The 19,808-nt window shown below is 39.2% G+C and overlaps 1 protein-coding gene across 4 annotated transcripts; it reads left to right on the forward strand.

Annotated features, from left to right (window-relative positions):
- Positions 1–620: 620 nt before the first annotated feature.
- Positions 621–17,277, forward strand: KLHL23 (kelch like family member 23). Of its 4 annotated transcripts, none has more exons than XM_069080771.1 (4): positions 621–741; positions 2,353–3,567; positions 7,117–7,269; positions 14,895–17,277. In XM_069080771.1, the coding sequence occupies exons 2-4, from the start codon at positions 2,355–2,357 to the stop codon at positions 15,203–15,205; spliced, it is 1,677 nt and encodes a 558-aa protein (XP_068936872.1). In that variant the 5' UTR covers positions 621–741; positions 2,353–2,354; the 3' UTR covers positions 15,206–17,277. The 4 variants fall into 4 exon arrangements, with proteins under 4 accessions (XP_068936872.1, XP_068936873.1, XP_068936870.1 ...); XM_069080769.1 differs by lacking the exon at positions 621–741 and adding an exon at positions 910–1,106; XM_069080770.1 differs by lacking the exon at positions 621–741 and adding an exon at positions 1,155–1,428.
- Positions 17,278–19,808: the final 2,531 nt, after the last annotated feature.

Below are 19,808 nucleotides of genomic sequence, written 5' to 3' on the forward strand. Positions count from 1 at the left end.
AAATACCAAATAAAACGTGCATTTCCATATATTGCAGAACAGGACTGCACAGCACACGAAACTGAGAATGTAAAGCTTGCTTGTCTTTTAAAGTCTATAATCAGTTCAACATGTAACTTTCAAAGGGGTACAGCTCGCCTGGGAGTGCTTCTGGCCTTGCTTCTGTTCTCATCTTTTCTGGAGGAAGGAGACCCTCTATCTCTAAGCTAAGTATTGGCTTCTGTGGGAAGAAGAGACTGAATCGTTCCGGGACTGCTGGAGCTCGTGGGCATCCCGGTGGGATGCAGTCTGTAATCTGCGCGGGGGGTGGGGGTGGATTGTGTACAATCGGTAGAAGATCTCGGGAGGGCTCGGGGGTGCTGCTGCTCTGCTACAGAAGGACCCTGGAGTCGAGGCAGCAGCAGAACAGCTTGGCCTCGGCCCTGGCGGCCCCAGGTTTTTCCTCCAGGCTTCCAGTTTAATCCCTGCTGTGCGGGTCAGACACTGAGGGTCTTGCCGAGGGTGCCGGCTTGCTCAGCCCTGCTAGATAACATGGGGGCGTTTGCAGGGAGGAATCGGGGGTGGGCGGGCTGTGTCTAGCACAGGGGGGCGGGGTGGGCGAAGACCCTCTCCCTGGATTTTCGCTTCGACCCTCCCCCGCTTCGCCTCGGTCGTGGGGAGCCAATCAGGGCTCGATCGCGCCGGCCGAGGTTGCCTTTCCCGGGGTCTCTGCAGGAGGACTTTTTGGCGGCAGGAGGCTGGGTGCGTGGGTAACTGAGCCCTTGGGGACGCCATCCCCTCGGCCGCCTGGGGGCGGGGGGGTGCAAAGCACCTTTCTGGCGTCCCCGGCTGCCGTCTCCGCTGTCAGCCTGTGTGTGTTGGGGGCGGGGGGGCACGGGAATGACAGCGGGGGAGGGGCCGGCTTGGTCGAGGGGCGGGGGGAGCGGCTGAGGCACCAAAGTAGGAGCGGCCCCGGGGCGCGCTCTGTGGCTGTTCCCCGCCGCCGCCTCGCGGGTCCAAAGATGGTCAGAGGGGCGGGAGGAGCTACCGCATTTGCCTCAGCGTACGCGTCTCCTTAATCCTCAGGGCCCTCAGCCCAGCCTCCGGCCTGCGGGGGAGCGCTCGCGGTAAGTGGGGGGTGGGAGGGGTTGCTGGGGGGGGGCAGCCCGGGGACGCCCCTTCGGAGGGGAGAGAGAGCCTCTGGCTATCCTGTGCCCCGGAGGGAGAAAGAGAGGCGGACAATGGCCGGGGCCTCCCTCGCGGGCCGCCCGCCCGGCTGAACGGGTTCTGCACCTGCTTGGGAGCTGTGAGGCGAGGGGCACCGCTCCAGGCGCTCCAGGACACGGCGCCCCGGGGACTCCCCGAAGCTGGGGCGTGAGCGCGGGAGGGACGACGGCGGGGGGAGCAGAGTCCGGCTGCCTCAGTTTCCTAGTCCCGAAAAGGGGGGCTGTAAGTCCACAACTGGGGGGCAAGAAGAAGGGGTAGAGCCCGAGGCCGGCCCGCGCTGCCTCCGTTTCCACATCCAGAAAGGGAGCTGTGACTCCACGGCCGGGGTGGAGGGAGATGGGACCCGGATCAGGGCCGGGCTGCCTCAGTTTCCACTACCCATTAGGGAGTTGTAACTGCACTGAGGGGGGGAGGGGGGCGGTGACGTAGACGAGCCCGGCAGGCAGAGAGGTCCCTGGGTGGTTTGTACGCACGTTTTCTTTCTCCCTTAAAAAAAAGACTGCAAATCCTCCTCCCCGCAGCCCCACCACCCCCTTTGTGAGGCTGCCCTTTGACCAGCCCCTTCCCGGGGTGATCGAATTTTAAAAGGAGGCTCGGAGCTGGTGGAACAAACGAGCTACGAGCTCGCGAGCTGAGAGTCCCCTCTGTGGGAGCAGCGACCAAGGCAGCTCCCCCCACCGCACCTCCCCCCTTCTTCTCCGGGAGCGACCCCCTAAAGGGCCCCAGACCCCCACTCCTATGATGTGTTCGGGCACTGCCTTCTTTGTTGAGACAGCTCTCTAGAAGGCAATTTGTATGGATTTGTGTGTATGTGTGTTTAATTTTGGGGGGAGGAAAGTGGCAAATGGGCTTTTCTGTTTGACCCTGGTGGCCGGTTTCACATCCTTGCATCCAGGTTCACATAGTACTACTGAATATCGTGCCTCTTTGCAGATTGGACACCATATTCGATTACCACTACGGAACAACACACATTTTGAATTTGTTCTAGTTGCTGTTGTTTTAGCAATATTACTGTAATTCCTTGAGAAGAGGCCTTTGGACTACAGTCAGCCTTAATCGTTATGATGATTAGAATATGTGGCATTGATAATTTAAGGTTATCTGCAGAATTTTAAGTGAATATGTTTAATTTTTTTTTTTCAGCAATGGCACTTAAAGGGCAAGAAGACTATGTCTATCTTTTCAAAGATCCTTCTCATCCTTTGGATTTCTTAGAAGCATTCAGAACATTCTACCTTGATGGATTATTTACTGATATAACACTTCAGTGTCCTTCAGGTGGTATCTTCCATTGTCATAAAGCTGTTTTAGCTGCCTGCAGCAATTATTTTAAAGCAATGTTCACAGCTGACATGAAAGAAAAGTTTAAAAATAAAATAAAACTCCCTGGGATTCACCATGAAGTTCTAGAAGGTCTTATAAATTATGCATATACTTCACAAATCAGAATAACCCAAAGAAATGTTCAAAGCCTCCTTGAAGCAGCAGACTTACTACAATTTTTTCCTGTCAAGAAAGCTTGTGAGCAGTTTTTGGTTAGGCACCTTGATGTTGATAATTGCATAGGAATGCATTCCTTTGCCGAATTTCATGTGTGTCCAGAATTAGAGAAGGAATCCAGAAGGATGCTTTTATCAAGGTTCAAGGAAGTATGGCAACAAGAAGAATTTCTTGAAATCAGCAGTGAAAAATTATTCTTTATTTTGTCCAGAAAAAATCTAAGTGTTTGGAAAGAAGAAACTGTCATAGAACCAGTTATTAAATGGACAGCACATGATGTGGAAAAGCGAATTGAAGGCATATATGATCTGTTGAGCTATGTAGAAATAGATGTAGATCAAATGTACTTGAAGACTGCATTGAGTCTTCAGAGAAGACACCTATTAACTGAAAACAAGTTGAGAGCGTTAATATATAATGCTCTAAGTCCTATGCATAAGGAAGTTTCCCAGAGGTCCACAGCTACTATGTATGTAATTGGAGGCTATTATTGGCATCCTTTATCAGAGGTTCACATATGGGATCCTTTAATAAATGTTTGGATTCAGGGAGCAGAAATACCAGATTATACCAGAGAAAGCTATGGTGTTACAAGTTTGGGACCCAACATTTATGTTACAGGTGGTTATAGGACAGATAACATAGAAGCCCTGGACTCTGTCTGGATCTATAATAGTGAAACTGATGAATGGACTGAAGGTTCCCCCATGCTCAATGCAAGATATTATCACTGTGCAGTTACTTTAAGTGGTTGTGTCTATGCCTTGGGGGGTTACAGAAAAGGAGCTCCAGCAGAAGAAGCAGAGTTCTATGATCCTTTAAAAAAGAAATGGATTCCTATTGCAAATATGATTAAAGGTATGTACAGATTTTGTATATTATATATTATGTGGCCTTTTGAACTTGAGCCAGCCTTCCTGTTCTTTCAGTGAAAGTGCAAGGCCCAAGATACTGTCTCAAGTATCGTGTTACTGAGTTTGGCATCACTCTTTTATCAAGGAAGTAAAGTGGAATACACAAATAATGTAGCATAGAATGCTCCAAATAATATTTTTATGATTCCAATACTAAACCTAGAAAACAAGTGCAACCTCATGACTTTTTTAGATAAAAAAAGCCATTATTGACATTTTTAAGCCAGATTTTGCTTCCTGATAATTTTTAAAGTCAGTATTAAAGATAATCTAAAATTAGAAATGTAAATGGCTTTATTTTATATTATTTAATATAAATGCTACTTAATATTTATTTTAGCTTTTTTCTTGCTCTTAAGTGACTTTCTCTTTAAATTTTTAGCTTCTCTACGACCATACCAGATCATTTTCCTTTAAATTGAAAACTGAAATTAAAAAAATTTTTTTAACCATGATAAAATCTAGTTATTTGGACTTGCACAGAGTGTAACAAATATTTTATTGGTGGAACTTTTCATATTTTTGTTTTGGTGATGTCTCATTTATAATAATCACTGTAAAGTCTTGGAAGCAAAAGCCATGCCCTGTACAATGCCTGGTATGCTGTTAGTATTCAATTTTAGGAATGGGGGAGGGATGGGCAAATACTTCCTTGCTATATCAAAGGAAGTTTAGTAAAATGTTTGATTTTTCTTTCCTTTAAGTCATCAAACTATATTTAATTTTAAAACTGGAGCTCTGATACTTCACCAGAAGAGCTTTTAAGTTGTATGGACACAGTACAAATATTTCCAAATTTGCATTATTTCATCTCAAATGCTTCCCCTCTACTGCTTTCTTGTTCTTTCTAAGGAGCTAAAGAGAGTGTGGAAATCTGTGTAGTTGTGGCCCACTACAGTCAGTCAAGAGACTTGATTTATGTCTGGAAGTTTCTCTTCATTATGAAAGATCAGGTTGACACAAATCTTTTGATAAAGTGGTTTATAGCACAGAAATGCTCCTCACATTCAGAAATTAATATTCATATTCAAAATATACAAGTAAATTCCTACTCAAAATATTTGTTACTTTCTAATATGGCCTAGGAGTACAATAATGTTTTATAATGTGGGACAGGGTAAGCTGGCTACAGCAAGAAGAGGGGACAGGCTAAAATACCTGTCTTTTTTTGGTACCTTACAAACTTAAGCAAGTTATTTCCATCTCCTGTCACTCATAGAAGATGCGAGGGAATCTGAAATGTCAGTTTGGAAAGATATGAGAAATCTGGAGTTTTTTTCTGCCTGTTGTTCTTTGTGATTTCAAGATGTGATTTTATAACTCAGCATATATTTATCATTAGGTCATATGCTTTATTGTCAGCTTTCTAGCTTATTCCCCCCCCTCACTTAATAGTATTTTATTTTTTCCAATGACATGTATAGGTAGTTTTCAACATTCATTTTTATAACATTTTGAGTTCCAAATTTTTTTTTCTCCCTTCCCCCCGTCTCCAAGACGGTATGCAGTCTTATAAGGCTATACATGTATAATCATATTAAACATATTTCCACATTAGTCATATTATGAAAGAAGAATCAGAACAAAATAGAAATACCATGTTTCTAGCTTATTTTTAAAATTCACTTGATACTTTATTCACCATAAAAGAAAATGCTAAAACAATGTGTTGACATTGTGTAGGGACTCCGTGCCTTTCCAAAGCTTCTCCAGCAGTTGACTGATAACCTTCATTCCTTTTATCCTGGATAAAATTGAAATGTATCATGGATAGTTACACTTTAATCTGTTATTTGTTATTCATACCTTTGCCTTATCTCAGCCCTGAGGAGTTCACATGCTGTATTTTTTGCTTCTTACTTTGCTCTAAAGTAGATGAAATATTTTCTATAATTTGTTTTATTTCCCAAGTCTCATAAGTCATATTAAAAGTTTTTTCTAGGTAGTATGTGTGTTAAGAAGAGGGGCTAAGAAATGTAACCTCAGATGTTACGGAAACAAATGACTCTAAAATATTTTTGATCCTTCACGAAGGTCCTCCTTATAGCTCTTCTTTTAATTTTTTTCTTCATTTATTTCAAAGTAGAAGTTAATTAATATGTTAAACCAATAATCTCACCTAAACTAACCTCATTTTGTTTCCCCAAGCCATCTTTTCCTCCTCTTGATTTCCTTGTTTTTATTATGAAATCTGGGAGTTATCTTTCCCTATAACCTTTTATCCTTCACTTCCCACATCTGAATCATCATCCTTCCAAATCTAATTCCAAAGTGCCTTTTTAATAAAAATAGTAATTCACATTGACCCATTCGTTTAAGCCTGGGAAGTAGGGATTACAAGTATCATCCTTATTTCACAAATACAAAAAATGAGGTTCCAAGAAATTAAATTACTTGCCCTTGGCCACATAGCCAATAAGTGGTAGTGATCATGTCTTTGCTTTCCATTGTTCCATCCCCAGTTCAAGTCTTCATTACCTACCTCCTGGACTACTTACTGCAGTAGGCTATTTGATTTTTGTCTCCAGTCTCTCCCCATTTCAATCTATCTTGCATATTAATAATAATAGCTAACATTTATATAATGCTTACTGTGTGCCATGCACTTTGCTAAGTACTTTACAATTATTATATCATTTTATCCTCACAACAACCCTGGGAGGCAGGTATGGTTATTATCTCCATTTTACAGATGAGGAAACTTAAGGCAAACAGAGGTTCAGTGACTTGCCAAAGGTCACAGAACAAGTAAATGTCTGAGGCCAAACAGGCCTGGTATTCTCCTTTGCACCATGTTGTTGCCCACCCTCTGATTAACTTTTTCTAGAACAAAGCATTGAACCTCACCTTCCTGCTCAGAAACTTCTTCAAATCTGGCTCCAGCTTACCTTTTCAGCCATTTTTTCTTTTTTCCCTATGCTCCATCTAAACAGTATCACAATTTCCCAAATGCATTTCCTACGTCATCTTTACTTTTTCCCCAATTACCCTCACCTATATCTGTAATTATAAAAATTCTATCCGTTTTTCAAGCCCCAGCTCAAATACTGCCTCCTGCATGAAGTCTTAACTGATTCTCTAGGTCAAGAGTTTTAACCTTTTTTGTGTCATGAACTCCTCTGATAGACCCCTTCTCAGAATAATGTGTTTAAATGCATAAAATAAAATAAACAGGAAACCCCAGCAAGATATATTATTTTAAAGTTCATGGACTCCAGATTAGGAATTTCTTCTCTATCTGAAAGTGATTTCTCCCTTCTTTGAACTTCTAGGAATGTACACTTTTTAGCCTATCTTATGGCATTTATTACAGTTGTCTTATGCCATTTGTCTTCTGTTTCCCTTACTGAGTTGTAAGTTTCTTGAAGCCAGAGACCATATCTTATTTACCACTGTAGCCTCACCAGCACTTAGCCTTGTGTCATATATAGTAGGTGTTAGATCAATTTGATGAATGGTGAGATATAAAGATATGATTTTAATTAATATACAGGTGTAGGAAATGCTACTGCCTGTGTCTTACGGGAAATCATCTATGTCATTGGAGGCCACTGTGGTTACAGGGGAAGCTGCACTTATGATAAAGTCCAGAGTTACAACTCAGACATCAATGAATGGAGTCTAGTCACCTCTAGTCCACATCCAGGTAAATAAAAATACTTGTATAACTTGTACTCTCCACCATAAAATATGTCTGTGTAACAATGAGTTAGTGTAATAATAGATTAAGACTCATGTAAGATTAAAACATTTCTTTGTATGGTGGATTTAATGTACATGGTACTATGCCCATTTTTTTTTGTAACTGGACCTGTGATTTCATTGGTATAGAACCTTCCTCCACCCAGATGGATTGACATCTGCTCCACAACTCACAGTCTTAGAGAGTTGTCTGAGGCACCTAGAGTTAAGATGACTTAACTCTAGGTCATATGCCTGTTAGGCATTAGAGGTGGGATTTGAACCGTCATCTTTTTTTCTTTAATTTAAAAAAAATTATTTATTTTTAGTTTACAACATTTAGTTCTACAAGCTTTTGACTTTTAAATTTTCTCCCCCCTTCCCCTCCCCCTACCCAAGATGGCATGCAGTCTGATAGAGGCTCTACATATACATTCATATTAAACATATTTTCACATTAGTCATATTTTAAAGAAGAATTATAACCAATGAAATGAACCACAAGAAAGAAGAAACAAAACAAAAGAGAGAGAGAGAGCAAATAGTATGCTTCAGTCTGCATTCAACTCCATAGTTCTTTCTCTGGATGTGCATAGCATTTTCCATCATGAGCCTTTGGAGTTGTCTTAGAGCCTTGCGTTGCCGAGAAGAGCCAAGTCTATCAAAGTTAGTCATCGCACAATGTGGCTGTAACTGTGAACAATGTTCTCCTGGTTCTGTTCCCCTCACTCAGCATCAGTTCATATAAATCTTTCCAGGTTTCTCTGAAGTCCTCCTCCTCATTTCTTACAGCACAATAGTATTCCATTACATTCATATACCACAACTTGTTTAGCCATTCCCCAATTGAAGGGCATCACCTCGATTTCCAGCTTTTGGCCACCACAAAAAGAGCTGCTATAACTATTTCAGTACATGTGGATCCTTTTCCCACTTGTATGATCTCTTTGGAATACAGCCCTAGAAGTGGAATTGCTGTGTCAAAGGGTATGTATATTTTTGTAGCCATTTGGGCATAGTACCAAATTGCTCTCCAGAATGGTTGGATCATGAACTGTCGGAAGGCTCTCTGTTCACTACCCAGTGTTGCCTCAGATACCTTGCCTTATACATTTTAGGTTTTTAATAAATATTGAATTGACTTGAGTGGAATTCAGAGGATCAAAGTATCCTTCAAACTAGAATCTAGATTGTTTGAACAAATACTCCCGTTATATTTTTAAATGGCTTCTTCTTGAGTCACGTCTGACTTTTCATCATCCTATGGACCATACTGTCAGTAAAGTTTTCTTGGTAAGGGGCGACCAGGTGGCTCAGCGAGTAAGAGCACCGGCTCCAGTGTTGGGACGACCTGGAGATCGAATCCTGGGCTCAGACACAGCACCACACCCAGAAATAACTGGGCATGTAACCTTGAGCAAGTTACTTAACCCCGATTGCTTAAAAATTAAAAAAAAAAAAGTTTTCTTGGTAAAGATATTGAAGTAGTTTGCCATTTCCTTCTCAGGTAGATTAAGGCAAACAGAAGTTAAGTGACATGTCCAGGGTCACATACCTAGTAAAGTATCTCAGGTCAGATTTGAACTGTGGTCTTCCTGACTCCAGGCTTAGCACTTTATCCACTGAGCCATCTAACTGCTCCCTATTAAATGGTTTATACTACCACAAAAATACACATCCCATTTCACTGTGACTAAAACACATCTGATGGTTTTGCTTTTTCTTTGTTCATAGGTTCTCTATTTTTGTAATCTATGTTTTGGTTCATCTATTAAATCTGTGCTTCTCAAGCCTTGATTTTTATTGGCACATTCAAAAGAAGCAGCTTTTTTGTCAACCCTTTTGTTTAAGTACCTCTTGAGGTTATTACTTCATTTTGAGAATATACATACACTCTCTGATAAAAAACTATACCTGATTGGGTTTTTTTTCTTTTTTTTATATCTGATTTGTTAATCACATTTAGTGGTTCATAGAGATTTAGTAAGTATTATTGCATTATCACATAGATTTCTGTAAGGTACTTTACAAACATAAAGAACATATTCTTTGCTTGTAAGGAGTGGTCTACCTTCCATGCTTACTTTTGTATTTTAACTGGTGCCTTTGTGAGCATCTCGGGAAATTGCAAACTATAGCATGATGACAATTGTACTATGTGTTTACTTTTTCTATTATAGAGGAGCCGTAGCTTACTTGGCATTGCTTTTAGCCATTTCCCACTTGGCAACAGGCTTCTATAGGGGTCACTAGAAAAGGTAATTGAAATTCACAAACTATGCAAGTATATTCACAAACCTACATTTCTGCTAATCTGCTTACAAATGGTGTTCCAAGTACCATTACTTATGATTTTATTTTCTGGAAAAAAAAGGGGGGTTTTATTTGGGTCCCCTTGCCTCCCACTTAATATTATATATAGAAAATACACAATGGACAAAGTAAACTCTACTTTTGGTCTTTTGCATATATATTGAATTCACAAAATTTTACTTTGTTCCTTCTTGTTTCAAGTCAGAAAAAATATAATAATGAGTATTATCCCCCACTATACAGATGCTAATAATGGTCATAAATATTGCCATAGAAAAAGAAAATTATTATGAAAATGTTACTACTACATAAAATAGAATATTGATATAAAATATTACATTTTGTCTCTGAAGGAATAATAATGGCCTAGGCTGATGCTGAATTTCATCATGTACAAGGCTTCTCTGTACATTGTCTTGGCAGCCAGGTGGTACAGTAGATAGAGTGCTGTACTTGGAGTCAGGAAGATCTGCATTCAGATATAGCCTCAGACACTTATAGCTTTGTGACCCTGGAAAATCACTTAACTACTGTCTGCCTTAGTTTCCTCATCTATAAAATGGGATGACAATTGCACCTGTCTCCCAGGGTTGTAATTGGATAAAATGAAATAATATTTATAAAGTGTTTTGTAAACCTTAAAGTGCTGCATAAATGGTAACTATTATTATCATCATCTAATCCAAACCTTACAACCACCTTTTGAGGTATACAGTATAAGTATTACTATCCCTATTTTATAAGAGGGATTAAATGACTTGTACAGAGTTACACAGCTAGTAAGTAGAGAATAGGATTCTAATCTTTGCTTTTCTATATCAAATCATTGAAAGTGTCTTGGGTACCCCAGCTACCCATTTGCCAGGCAGCATTTGCAGCATATAGTTTCAAGAACCAGTGATAAACTAGAAGCAAAAGATGTGTCAGTAGACGAGTTAAGTTTAATCTAATCCCTTAACCTTCTTAGGAGAGGCATAGCATTGTCATCTCTATTGCTTTTGACCACCATTCCTCAGTGACCTGTGTGACACAGTTGGTTCCTTGCATCCCACATGTTGATGGATTAGGTATTACCTCTAGACAGCTCACCTACATCTTAGAAACTCAGCTTCATAATATAAACAAAAAGACCAATTAAAAGAATGAAATATAAAATATTATTTTCACATTTTAAAAAAGAAGAGATATGCACAACTAATTTACTCTATGTCCCCTTAGGATCTTTTTTCCATTTGTTATTTTTGTATGGTTGTCATTTCACATACTATTTTGTCTTGCTTTCTTAATTTAGAATTATTTTATGTCTTTTCATATTCCTTATATCTCAATGTAGTTGTAATTTTTAGTGACACATTAATAATACATTGATATATCAATCTTTTCTGCTGTTTTACAACCATTGAATAAGCTTTGTTTAGGTAAGTCAATCTCTCTGGGTCTGAGACTTTTCATCTGTAAAATTAGGATTTTAGGCTATGTAGCAGCAAGCACCCCAGCGGCCCCAGGGTGGCTGCTCACACAGGTTCTTGGATCTGCTTTGATAAAGGAAAGCAACTCAAAATGGGTTAACAGGCTTACTTTAATCAGTCAGACATATATCGTTTACCTTGTTCAGGGGGAAAAGGTCAGCACCCTGAACTTCAGAATACACAGACAGAATTATCAAGTCAGAGAAACAGATCAAGTAGACAGATTTCGAAATTGTCCAACCATTACATCCATACCAAATCAACATCTGGGTTTTTCAAAGGGTGGGGGGCTCTGGATAACTCAGAGTTTCATCAAATCACAGAACACTTCTCAAAGTAAGCCCCAAAACAAAGCTCACTGGCCAATCAAGTATCTACTGAAAAACAAGCCTCCCACCCCAGGCTCCAGGTGCACTTTAGCCTAGGGGCAGGGAAGATCTTCAAATTTACATTCCCATTACATTCGGCCCTAAGATCTTTCATGCCCATAGCATAGACAATTTACTTTTGAATTATCATTAACAATCATAGGTCACATTTACAAGATACATAACTGAAATTACCAAAGTGGTCACTGGGCCTTAAACAAACACAAAGTTCATTGCATTACCACTTCAATTCAAAACAAGAGTCCAAATAAAGTTCTCTTGGGGGGAGGGGGTGTCCTTCCCCTCACACAGCTCCAGCCCCAGCTTCCAAGTACAGAGAGGGGGCTGGGCAACAAAACTGACAAGGTGGGGTCCTTGGGGGTCCAAGGCACTTCATCCCACCCACCATAGTCACAAGTCCATCCTCCCCCTGGGTCCCAAACTGTGGAATGCAGCCGGGAAACACACTCAGTGCCCCTGCTTTGCTGCTCAGTTCTTATCTTTCCCTGTGGCTGAATTCCGAACTCCTGGGTTCCTTCTCCTCCTGCAGGCGGCAGCAGCTCCTGGCTTCTGCCCAGGTCCCCATGCAGGCAGCTCACCATTCCTGCTCTCAGCTCAGCAAAGTCTGCATGCAGGCCGTTCTTCTCTCCTGCTCCACAGCTCCACAGAATCACAGCTACCACAACTGGGAAACAAAAAATTATCCCAGTCCCCATACTTTCCTTTTACTCTGCAGATCCTGTTCGTGAAGCCATTTTGTAGCAGCAAACACCCCAGCGTCCCCAGGGTGGCTTCGCACACAGGTTCTTAGATCTGCTTTGATAAAGGAAAGCAACTCAAAATGGGTTAACAAGCTTACTTTAATCAGTCAAACATATATCGTTTACCTAGTTCAGGGGAAAAAGGTCAGCACCCCAAACTTAAGAATACACAAAATTATCAAGTCAAAGAAACAGATCAAGTAGACAGCTTTCCAAACTGTCCAACCATTACATTCATACCCAATCAACATCTGGGTTTTTCAAAGCCAGGGGGCTCTGGACAGGCTTCCCAGAATCCAGATCAAATCACAGAACACTTCTCAAAGTGAGCCCCAAAACAAAGCTACACATCAGGGCTTATATAGCCTTCTCCTGGCTCAGAGAATGTAACAACCTCTTGGACCCACTGGCCAATCAAAAAGTATTGAAAAACAAGCCTCCTACCCCAGGCTCCAGGTGCACTTTAGCCTAGGGGCAGGGAAGATCTTTAAATTTACATTCCCATTACAGGCTAGATGTTAACTTTCAGTTTGAATATACTAGTTCAATATATATTTAGCATTGACAAACATTTTTGTGATCTCACCTTTCTTTTTTTTTTTTTTTTTAAAGCAATTGGGGTTAAGTAACTTGCTCAAGGTTACCCGGCCAGTTATTTCTGGGTTTGGTGCTGAGTGTCTGAGCTCGGGATTCGATCTCCAGGTCGTCCCAACACTGGAACCGGTGCTCTTACTCGCTGAGCCACCGGGCCGCCCCAATCTCACCTTTCTTTGTTTCATGAATTTCTGTATCATTTTTCCATATTTGTATAGCACTTATTGCCTTAGTTTCTGTTTTTTTTTTTAATATATCTGTAATTAGAAACCTTTGAAGGATGGGAGAGATTCTTTATTCATGTTTATATCTCCTACAATGCCTCTCACACTGCCTTTAAATAATAGGCACCTATATAAGTATTTTTATGTAAGTATTTGTAGAATGTGTAAAAGAAGTTCTTTTTTGGACCACACCTGTTACTTCTTCCATGTAGGGTACAAGAAGTGTGAAAATTTCTTCCTTACCAGGGATCTGCAATTTAGAGTCTTAAGGGATTGCTAGGGATGTTGAGAAGTTAAATGACTTGCTCATATTCACTTAACTACAAGGTGTCTGAGGTAGACAAACTTGTCTTTCAGATTCCCAAGTTAGCCCTTTATATACAATGCCATGCTCTCTCTATGAAAATTTAGATACTCTAATTTAAAATATTTAATTTCCCATGAAAATTTCCAATTTATAAGAAAGAAATATAAATCAGTTAAATGGATTTTGTGTTTCCTTTTTTCTGTTATTACGTTGTTTTGCCTTTAGTTTTTAAAACTAGAAGAAATACATGTTACTTTAAAAAGTAAAGATGATAGAAAGTGTGGGCTTTCTGGTCTCTGTCATTGACTTTATTGTGGTTTTTGGTGGTGTTGGTGGTATTGGTAGATAGGGAACAAGATTCCTTTCTTAGATTGGGATCCAAATCTCCATTTATTTGCTCCTAGGTTTCTTGTGCTTATACCAAAATTCTCCTGCCTCTAAATCTTTATGGGGTTAGAGCCTCTGTATCTGGCCATAGTCAATGGATTGAAGTGAAAGCATGTTGTAGATATGTTAATGTTTTTCCAGAGAAGAGAGTAAGACCTTTAAAGTGCATTACTCGTTGGGGTCATATAGCATGATACAGTACAAAGAGCATTGGATATGGGATCAGAGATCTGGACTCTAATCCTGTCTTTTCTAATCCCTTTTCCCCCCTCAAGCTATCTTTATGACCTTGGACAAATCACAGTTAACTTTGATGGTCCTTAGTCTCCTCACTGGTAAAAAATGAGAGGGTTAGACTAAATGACCTTCTAAAGCTCCTTCCAGTCCTGATCTATGATTCTGTGATGCTTATTGCCACCCAGATGATCTTATAATCCTTATTACCACACATATGGGCTATTGCTGTGCCACTTTCCAAGTTAATATCATAAGTTAAAGCTGGAAATTATCTACAGAGGTCAGCCAGCCCCCATGTTTGCTTTATGAAAAGGCAGTGTTTATAACGTATCCTAAAAATGAGTGCCAAGTCAAAATATGACTGGGGAAACTCAGTGAAGAGGGATCTGCATATACAGGTGTTCTTTGTTACTCTGAAGATTCAGTTTAAGTATAACATTTGTGGACCATGGAAGCAACTCTTGGAGAGGTGGAATGAAGGTGGAAACCCATAGCACTGTTAGGTGTCATATTTTGGAACAGGTTTTAACCATATTTTGAAGTGATATATACTAGTCTAGGTGGCACAGTGTATAGAGTGCTGGGCCTGGAGGTTAGGAAGACTCATCTTCCTGAGCTCAAATGTGGTCTCAGACATTTACTAGCTTTGTGACCTGGGGCAAGTCACTTAATGCTGTTTGCCTCAATTCCTCTTCTATAAAATGAGCTAGAGAAGAAGATGGCAAACCGCTTCAGCATTTTTGCCAATAAAACCCCAGATGGGGTCAGGAAGAGTCAGAATGATTGAAACAATTCAACAACAACAAAATATACGAGTCTGATATGTATGCTAATTTTAAAATGTGTATGATAACTGTTCATTAATCTGCTGTAGCATAATGTATTTTGTCTACAATTTTAAAATTCTTTCTCTTTTTTTCCTTTTCAAAGAATATGGATTGTGTTCAATTCCATTAGAAAATAAGCTATATCTTGTTGGTGGACAAACCACAATTGCAGAATGCTATGACCCTGAACAAAATGAATGGACAGAGATAGCTCCAATGATGGAAAGGAGAATGGAGTGTGGTGCTGTCATCATGAATGGATGTATCTATGTAACTGGTGGATATTCCTACTCAAAAGGAACGTATCTTCAGAGCATTGAGAAATATGATCCTGAACTTAATAAATGGGAAATAGTGGGTAATCTTCCTAGTGCCATGCGTTCACATGGATGTGTTTCTGTGTACAATGTATAATGATAATGCAATCTATGAAAACCACTAAGTAGTAAAAAAACAAATAAACCCAACAATTCACACCTAGCAGTGTCCCAATATATAAATAATCTTATTTGGTATCAAAATATTATTTGGATAGTGGAGTTATCCACTACACCCTATACTTTTCAAAAGTAACATCTTTAATACTAACTTGGACAGCTACATAATAAATGGTAGATTAAAGACATTTGTAGTGTCACACATTCCATCTCCTTATCACAGTATTGATGTTGGTAAGACATCAGAAGCACACTGTGAAATTAATACTCAGTTTTTGCACTGCAGTGGCCAATGCACATTAAAGTCTAACAGGTGATTGAAATGAATAGAGGAAATTTTTTCTACCTCTAGACAATTTTTCAATATTTTTGAAACTTTTTTCAGCTCAAAGTATTGTAGAATGTAACATGAAACTAGATACCATCATCTTGTCTAGTTTTCTTTTTCTCATGCAGTTTGTATAATCTTTTCAAGTGACTTGATAGTTATTTTATATTTACTGAGTATTAACAATGTTATATAAAACAGTTATTGCCTAAGAGTTTACAACCAAATTCTGAAAGGATGGCAAAACTGAAAAATGAGAATAAGAATAAAATTGCTTAGTAGACTTTGTATTAAATATCAAAAGTTTTTTTTAAGCTAATGTGAACCTTTATGCAAACAAGGTTAAGGTTTCTATAGTTTATGCATGTGAAAAAAAATACCCAGTATCATCCCTGATTAGAAATATTTACCTTTATATAGAATGTATTTTAGATCTGGAAGGAACCTTGTGTGTTCTTCACCCAATCAATTCATTTTCTTTCAAACAGATAATAAGAAAGGCTGTATGAGCCTTTTAAATTAAATTTTAAACAGTAAAGTAAAACAAAAATGGCTTAAAATGCTTGAATTTTTTTGTTTTGGAAATAAATGACCATATACAGAGCTTTAAAAAACACCCCTGAAATAAAGAGGAATTTTGTTGAAGCCCAGTGAATGAATAAAAAGTATTATTAATTATAGAATAGAATAGAATGGAATGTTAGAACAGGAAAGGGCCTTAAAGATCATCTGGTCCATCAAAACATAAAATGGAAAAGAAATAACAGAAAAATTGAGAAACTCTAGACTTAGCAAGTCGACCTTGTCTAGGAATAGATTTTTTAAAATAGATGTGAATTTGTAATTGCCTTCTGTGTGCTATCATTATGTAAATTCTTACCTAGAGGACTTCAAGATCTTGTTTAAGTCATCCTGCCTTCTCTGGCCTTTTTTTGATTATCCTAACTCTCAGTGATCACTTCTTAAAACTATAGTGCTTATTGTTGGTACTTGAGGTACACAATCCTTCTAGAGTATTGATTCCCTTTTTTAATGTTAAAGTATTTCAGACTCCCACATTATAGTAGTTTGATTAGTATTCATTGATTGAGAAAGTAATCACAAAAGCCTTTTATGAATTCATTAGCATTTGAAGATTAATATTTTATTAATCACAACAGCATCGACATTTAAAAATAGTATTATGTACATATATGAGATATTTATTTATTTAGGCATGTTTGCTGTTTTATGGATTAACAGAGCTCTTTCAATAATTCCCCACAGTCCATAGGTGTGTGGAATCCACTAGTCTAGACTACTCATCTAGCACCAGTTTGTAGTAACAAAAAAAACAAAAACTAGTTTGTATTGTTTATTTAGAGGACTAGACTAGATGATCTCCTAAGGCCCCTTCCAGATCTAAATCTATGATCCTATGGTATTTTAATGTATTCATCCTGTGTCCCTGACAGATTATAAGCAAGTTGATGGCTGTGACATTGTCTTATACCTCTGTTTTCCCTAGTGCCTATCAACTGTTCCCTGCAATAGTAGGTATTAAATAATGTTTGTCAATAATATCAGTTGCTTATACATTAAAAAAAAATGGTTGAAGTGCTTGAAGATGCTTGAAGTTTGTGCTACTAAGTACTTTTTAACAGTCTGTCTTTTCTTTAAAAATCTTATTTATGTTTTTAATTTGCACTCTGAAGAAAGGCTTGAATAAAAGGTAAATTTCAGCTGTGTTTGAATTATCATTAATTCTGAATTAGTAATTTGAATTACTTAAGGTATTACTAAAATAAGTGAGGCATCTTCCTCATAATAATGATTCTATTTTTAAAAATATTAAAATGGTGAAACTAATTTAATATTCTTAAATTACTATTAACTTTTAAGCATCTATAATCCTTGTAAGCTCTGAGGATCCTTATGTTAACTCTCATTCCTACTGATGAGTTTGGTTAGCTGCTACTATCTCCCCTTCAAGGTTAAGGGATACCACCTGTGGGGTAAGGAGAGTGATTGGCTAATGCTGTTGTCTTAAGCCCCCACTGGTGAGCTTCCCCCTAAGATTAACACTTGAAAAATCACTTAAAGTAGCTTTTAGAAAGGAGCATTTACTAAGGTGGTATGACAAGAGTTGGCATAAAATACTCTCAAATTCTGTGACATAGTTCCCTTCAAGTACATGTAGGGTCCAAGGAAAAGTGAGCTCAAGTGTAGAGTACACATGTGGCAAAAGGGTAATAGCTCCTGGTTATTGGAAGCTCTTTATTTCCTATTGATGGGGTGTCCAAGATGTTCTTCCCTTAGGCATGGCATGGTTTCTATTTGGGTTTTGCATAGAGAACAAGTCCAGTCTGTCCTTGGCTCCCAATGTAAGCACTACTGATAAGTTGGTCTGGGGACAGTATTTAGTACAGCAGTGGGAAAATGGGGAAGTCCAACATTCTCTAGACCCTTAAAAAAAGCTGGAAAGTTCTTAAGCTTTAAGGCCTATGATTTATTGATTGAGACCTTTTCTCATCTAGTTAAGGTATCAAGCTAAAATCAAACCAACTCTTAATACATCAAAATTTTTAAATTTGTCCTTTAGTTATTAAAATGAAAGTAAAATCAAACCAGACATTGAAAATTGCATGGTGCTATCAAAACTCTTTTCTAATTTCTATGGCACTTACTTTACTTAGACATACCAGTATTTAGCTTCCCCATAACACACAAGTTCTTAGGTATAGATTTTTTTCTGTTCACTGTTAGCCTTATGACTAGTTCCTCAAGTTTTAAGTTTGCTAATCTCTTATTCCTCTAAAATACAACATCCCAAACTACCTCTGTTTTAGGCATAAGCTCTTCCTCTTGCTAACCCTCTTATCCTGATCCATCTTAATCCTTACCACTAATATCATTCCTTATCCTCTTCAGGTATTCTCCATAGTGCCCTTTGGAATCTAGCTTTACCCCATCTCCCATTATAAACAAATTTTCATTGATCCTTTATTTCTTTTTTAAAAAGACTACGGTCAATTCAGAGAAACTCAAGTTTCGCTTTCCCTGAAGACACATCTCATACTTGTAGACTTGTGGAACCAGAAAGCTTGTTCCTTACTCCTGGTGCTATTCAGACCCTTGCTTTTCCACTCAATCATATATTAATTTCTAATTCCTGTTTTTGTCAACTGCAGACATGTAGGCCCTTTACTCACGTAACTACTTTCCCCTTCAGTGACTTTTAGTACTGTTCTTAATGTCTCCCTATCTGTTGCTGAATTCCAGTACACATGTATGCTAACTTTAACTGGGTCCTCACTGGTGTTTGGAGTCAACTGTGGTCTAGGGGGTCACCCTGTCCCACTATTTGGCTCTATATTTAGAAGATTAGATTCATGTTTGGGGGAGCCAGACTTCAAAGACGATGGAGTCATCAGGTTTATCTTGCATTCCCTGGCAATTTCCCTCACCTCAAATTTGTATGGAAGAGCTCTTCAAATTTAGCAATGGCTCTTAACTAGTGCCTTCCCAAAAGTGGATTAATAAGGTCCCTTATAGAAAAGCCTCCTTTTTCAAAGTAGCTATCTGATAAGAAGACAGTTATTTCTTTCTTCTACTACAAAAATAAATGTTAAAAACATAAGAGTCTTGAATGTGCATTAACAAATATTTAAAACCGAGACAATGTTCCATTACCTATTATTCTCTGAAAGGTAAAGGCACATTTTGGTACCAATGAATAGATATTTCATTTTCTCCTTTGACCTACGCTGTCTGTAAAACTCACAAGTCTGGATTTTTTGGCAAACCAAGGCATGGCCTGAACTTTCTTACTCCTTTAATCCCCGGCATTCTTATGGCAGTCTCTTCTGGTAGCACTCCTTTTCCATAAAGTTGAAGGAAACACCTTCCTTTGGACAATGAGCACTCTAGGTAAGCACATGTTTTTGCTGCCATGTGCTTATAGCTGTAGTGGTTGGGAGTGGAAAATTCCTTTTCCCCTTTCTGAAAATTCAAGTGAGAGTTAGCTGAATCTCAGTCACTATGTTCAAAAGAGGGGAGGGAGTAAATGGGGTCTTTCTCCTCTCATTTTTTTAGCTTACTGAGTGGGCAGCTCTTCCAGGCTCATTTGCCAGTCATTTTAGTTACAGCCTTCCCTCCCCCCCCCCACCAACCCAGTCCCACCCCACCCCCCCCCCCACAACACCACCCACCAACCACACACCCACCACCCACCCACACGCCCCCCTGCGCCCACATGGGGCGGCACCGCGCC

Source organism: Petaurus breviceps, unplaced genomic scaffold (genome assembly GCF_028583685.1).
Source record: "Petaurus breviceps papuanus isolate PSGF00001 unplaced genomic scaffold, PetGlider_PUasm1.0 91133, whole genome shotgun sequence".
Lineage (NCBI taxonomy): Eukaryota > Metazoa > Chordata > Mammalia > Diprotodontia > Petauridae > Petaurus > Petaurus breviceps.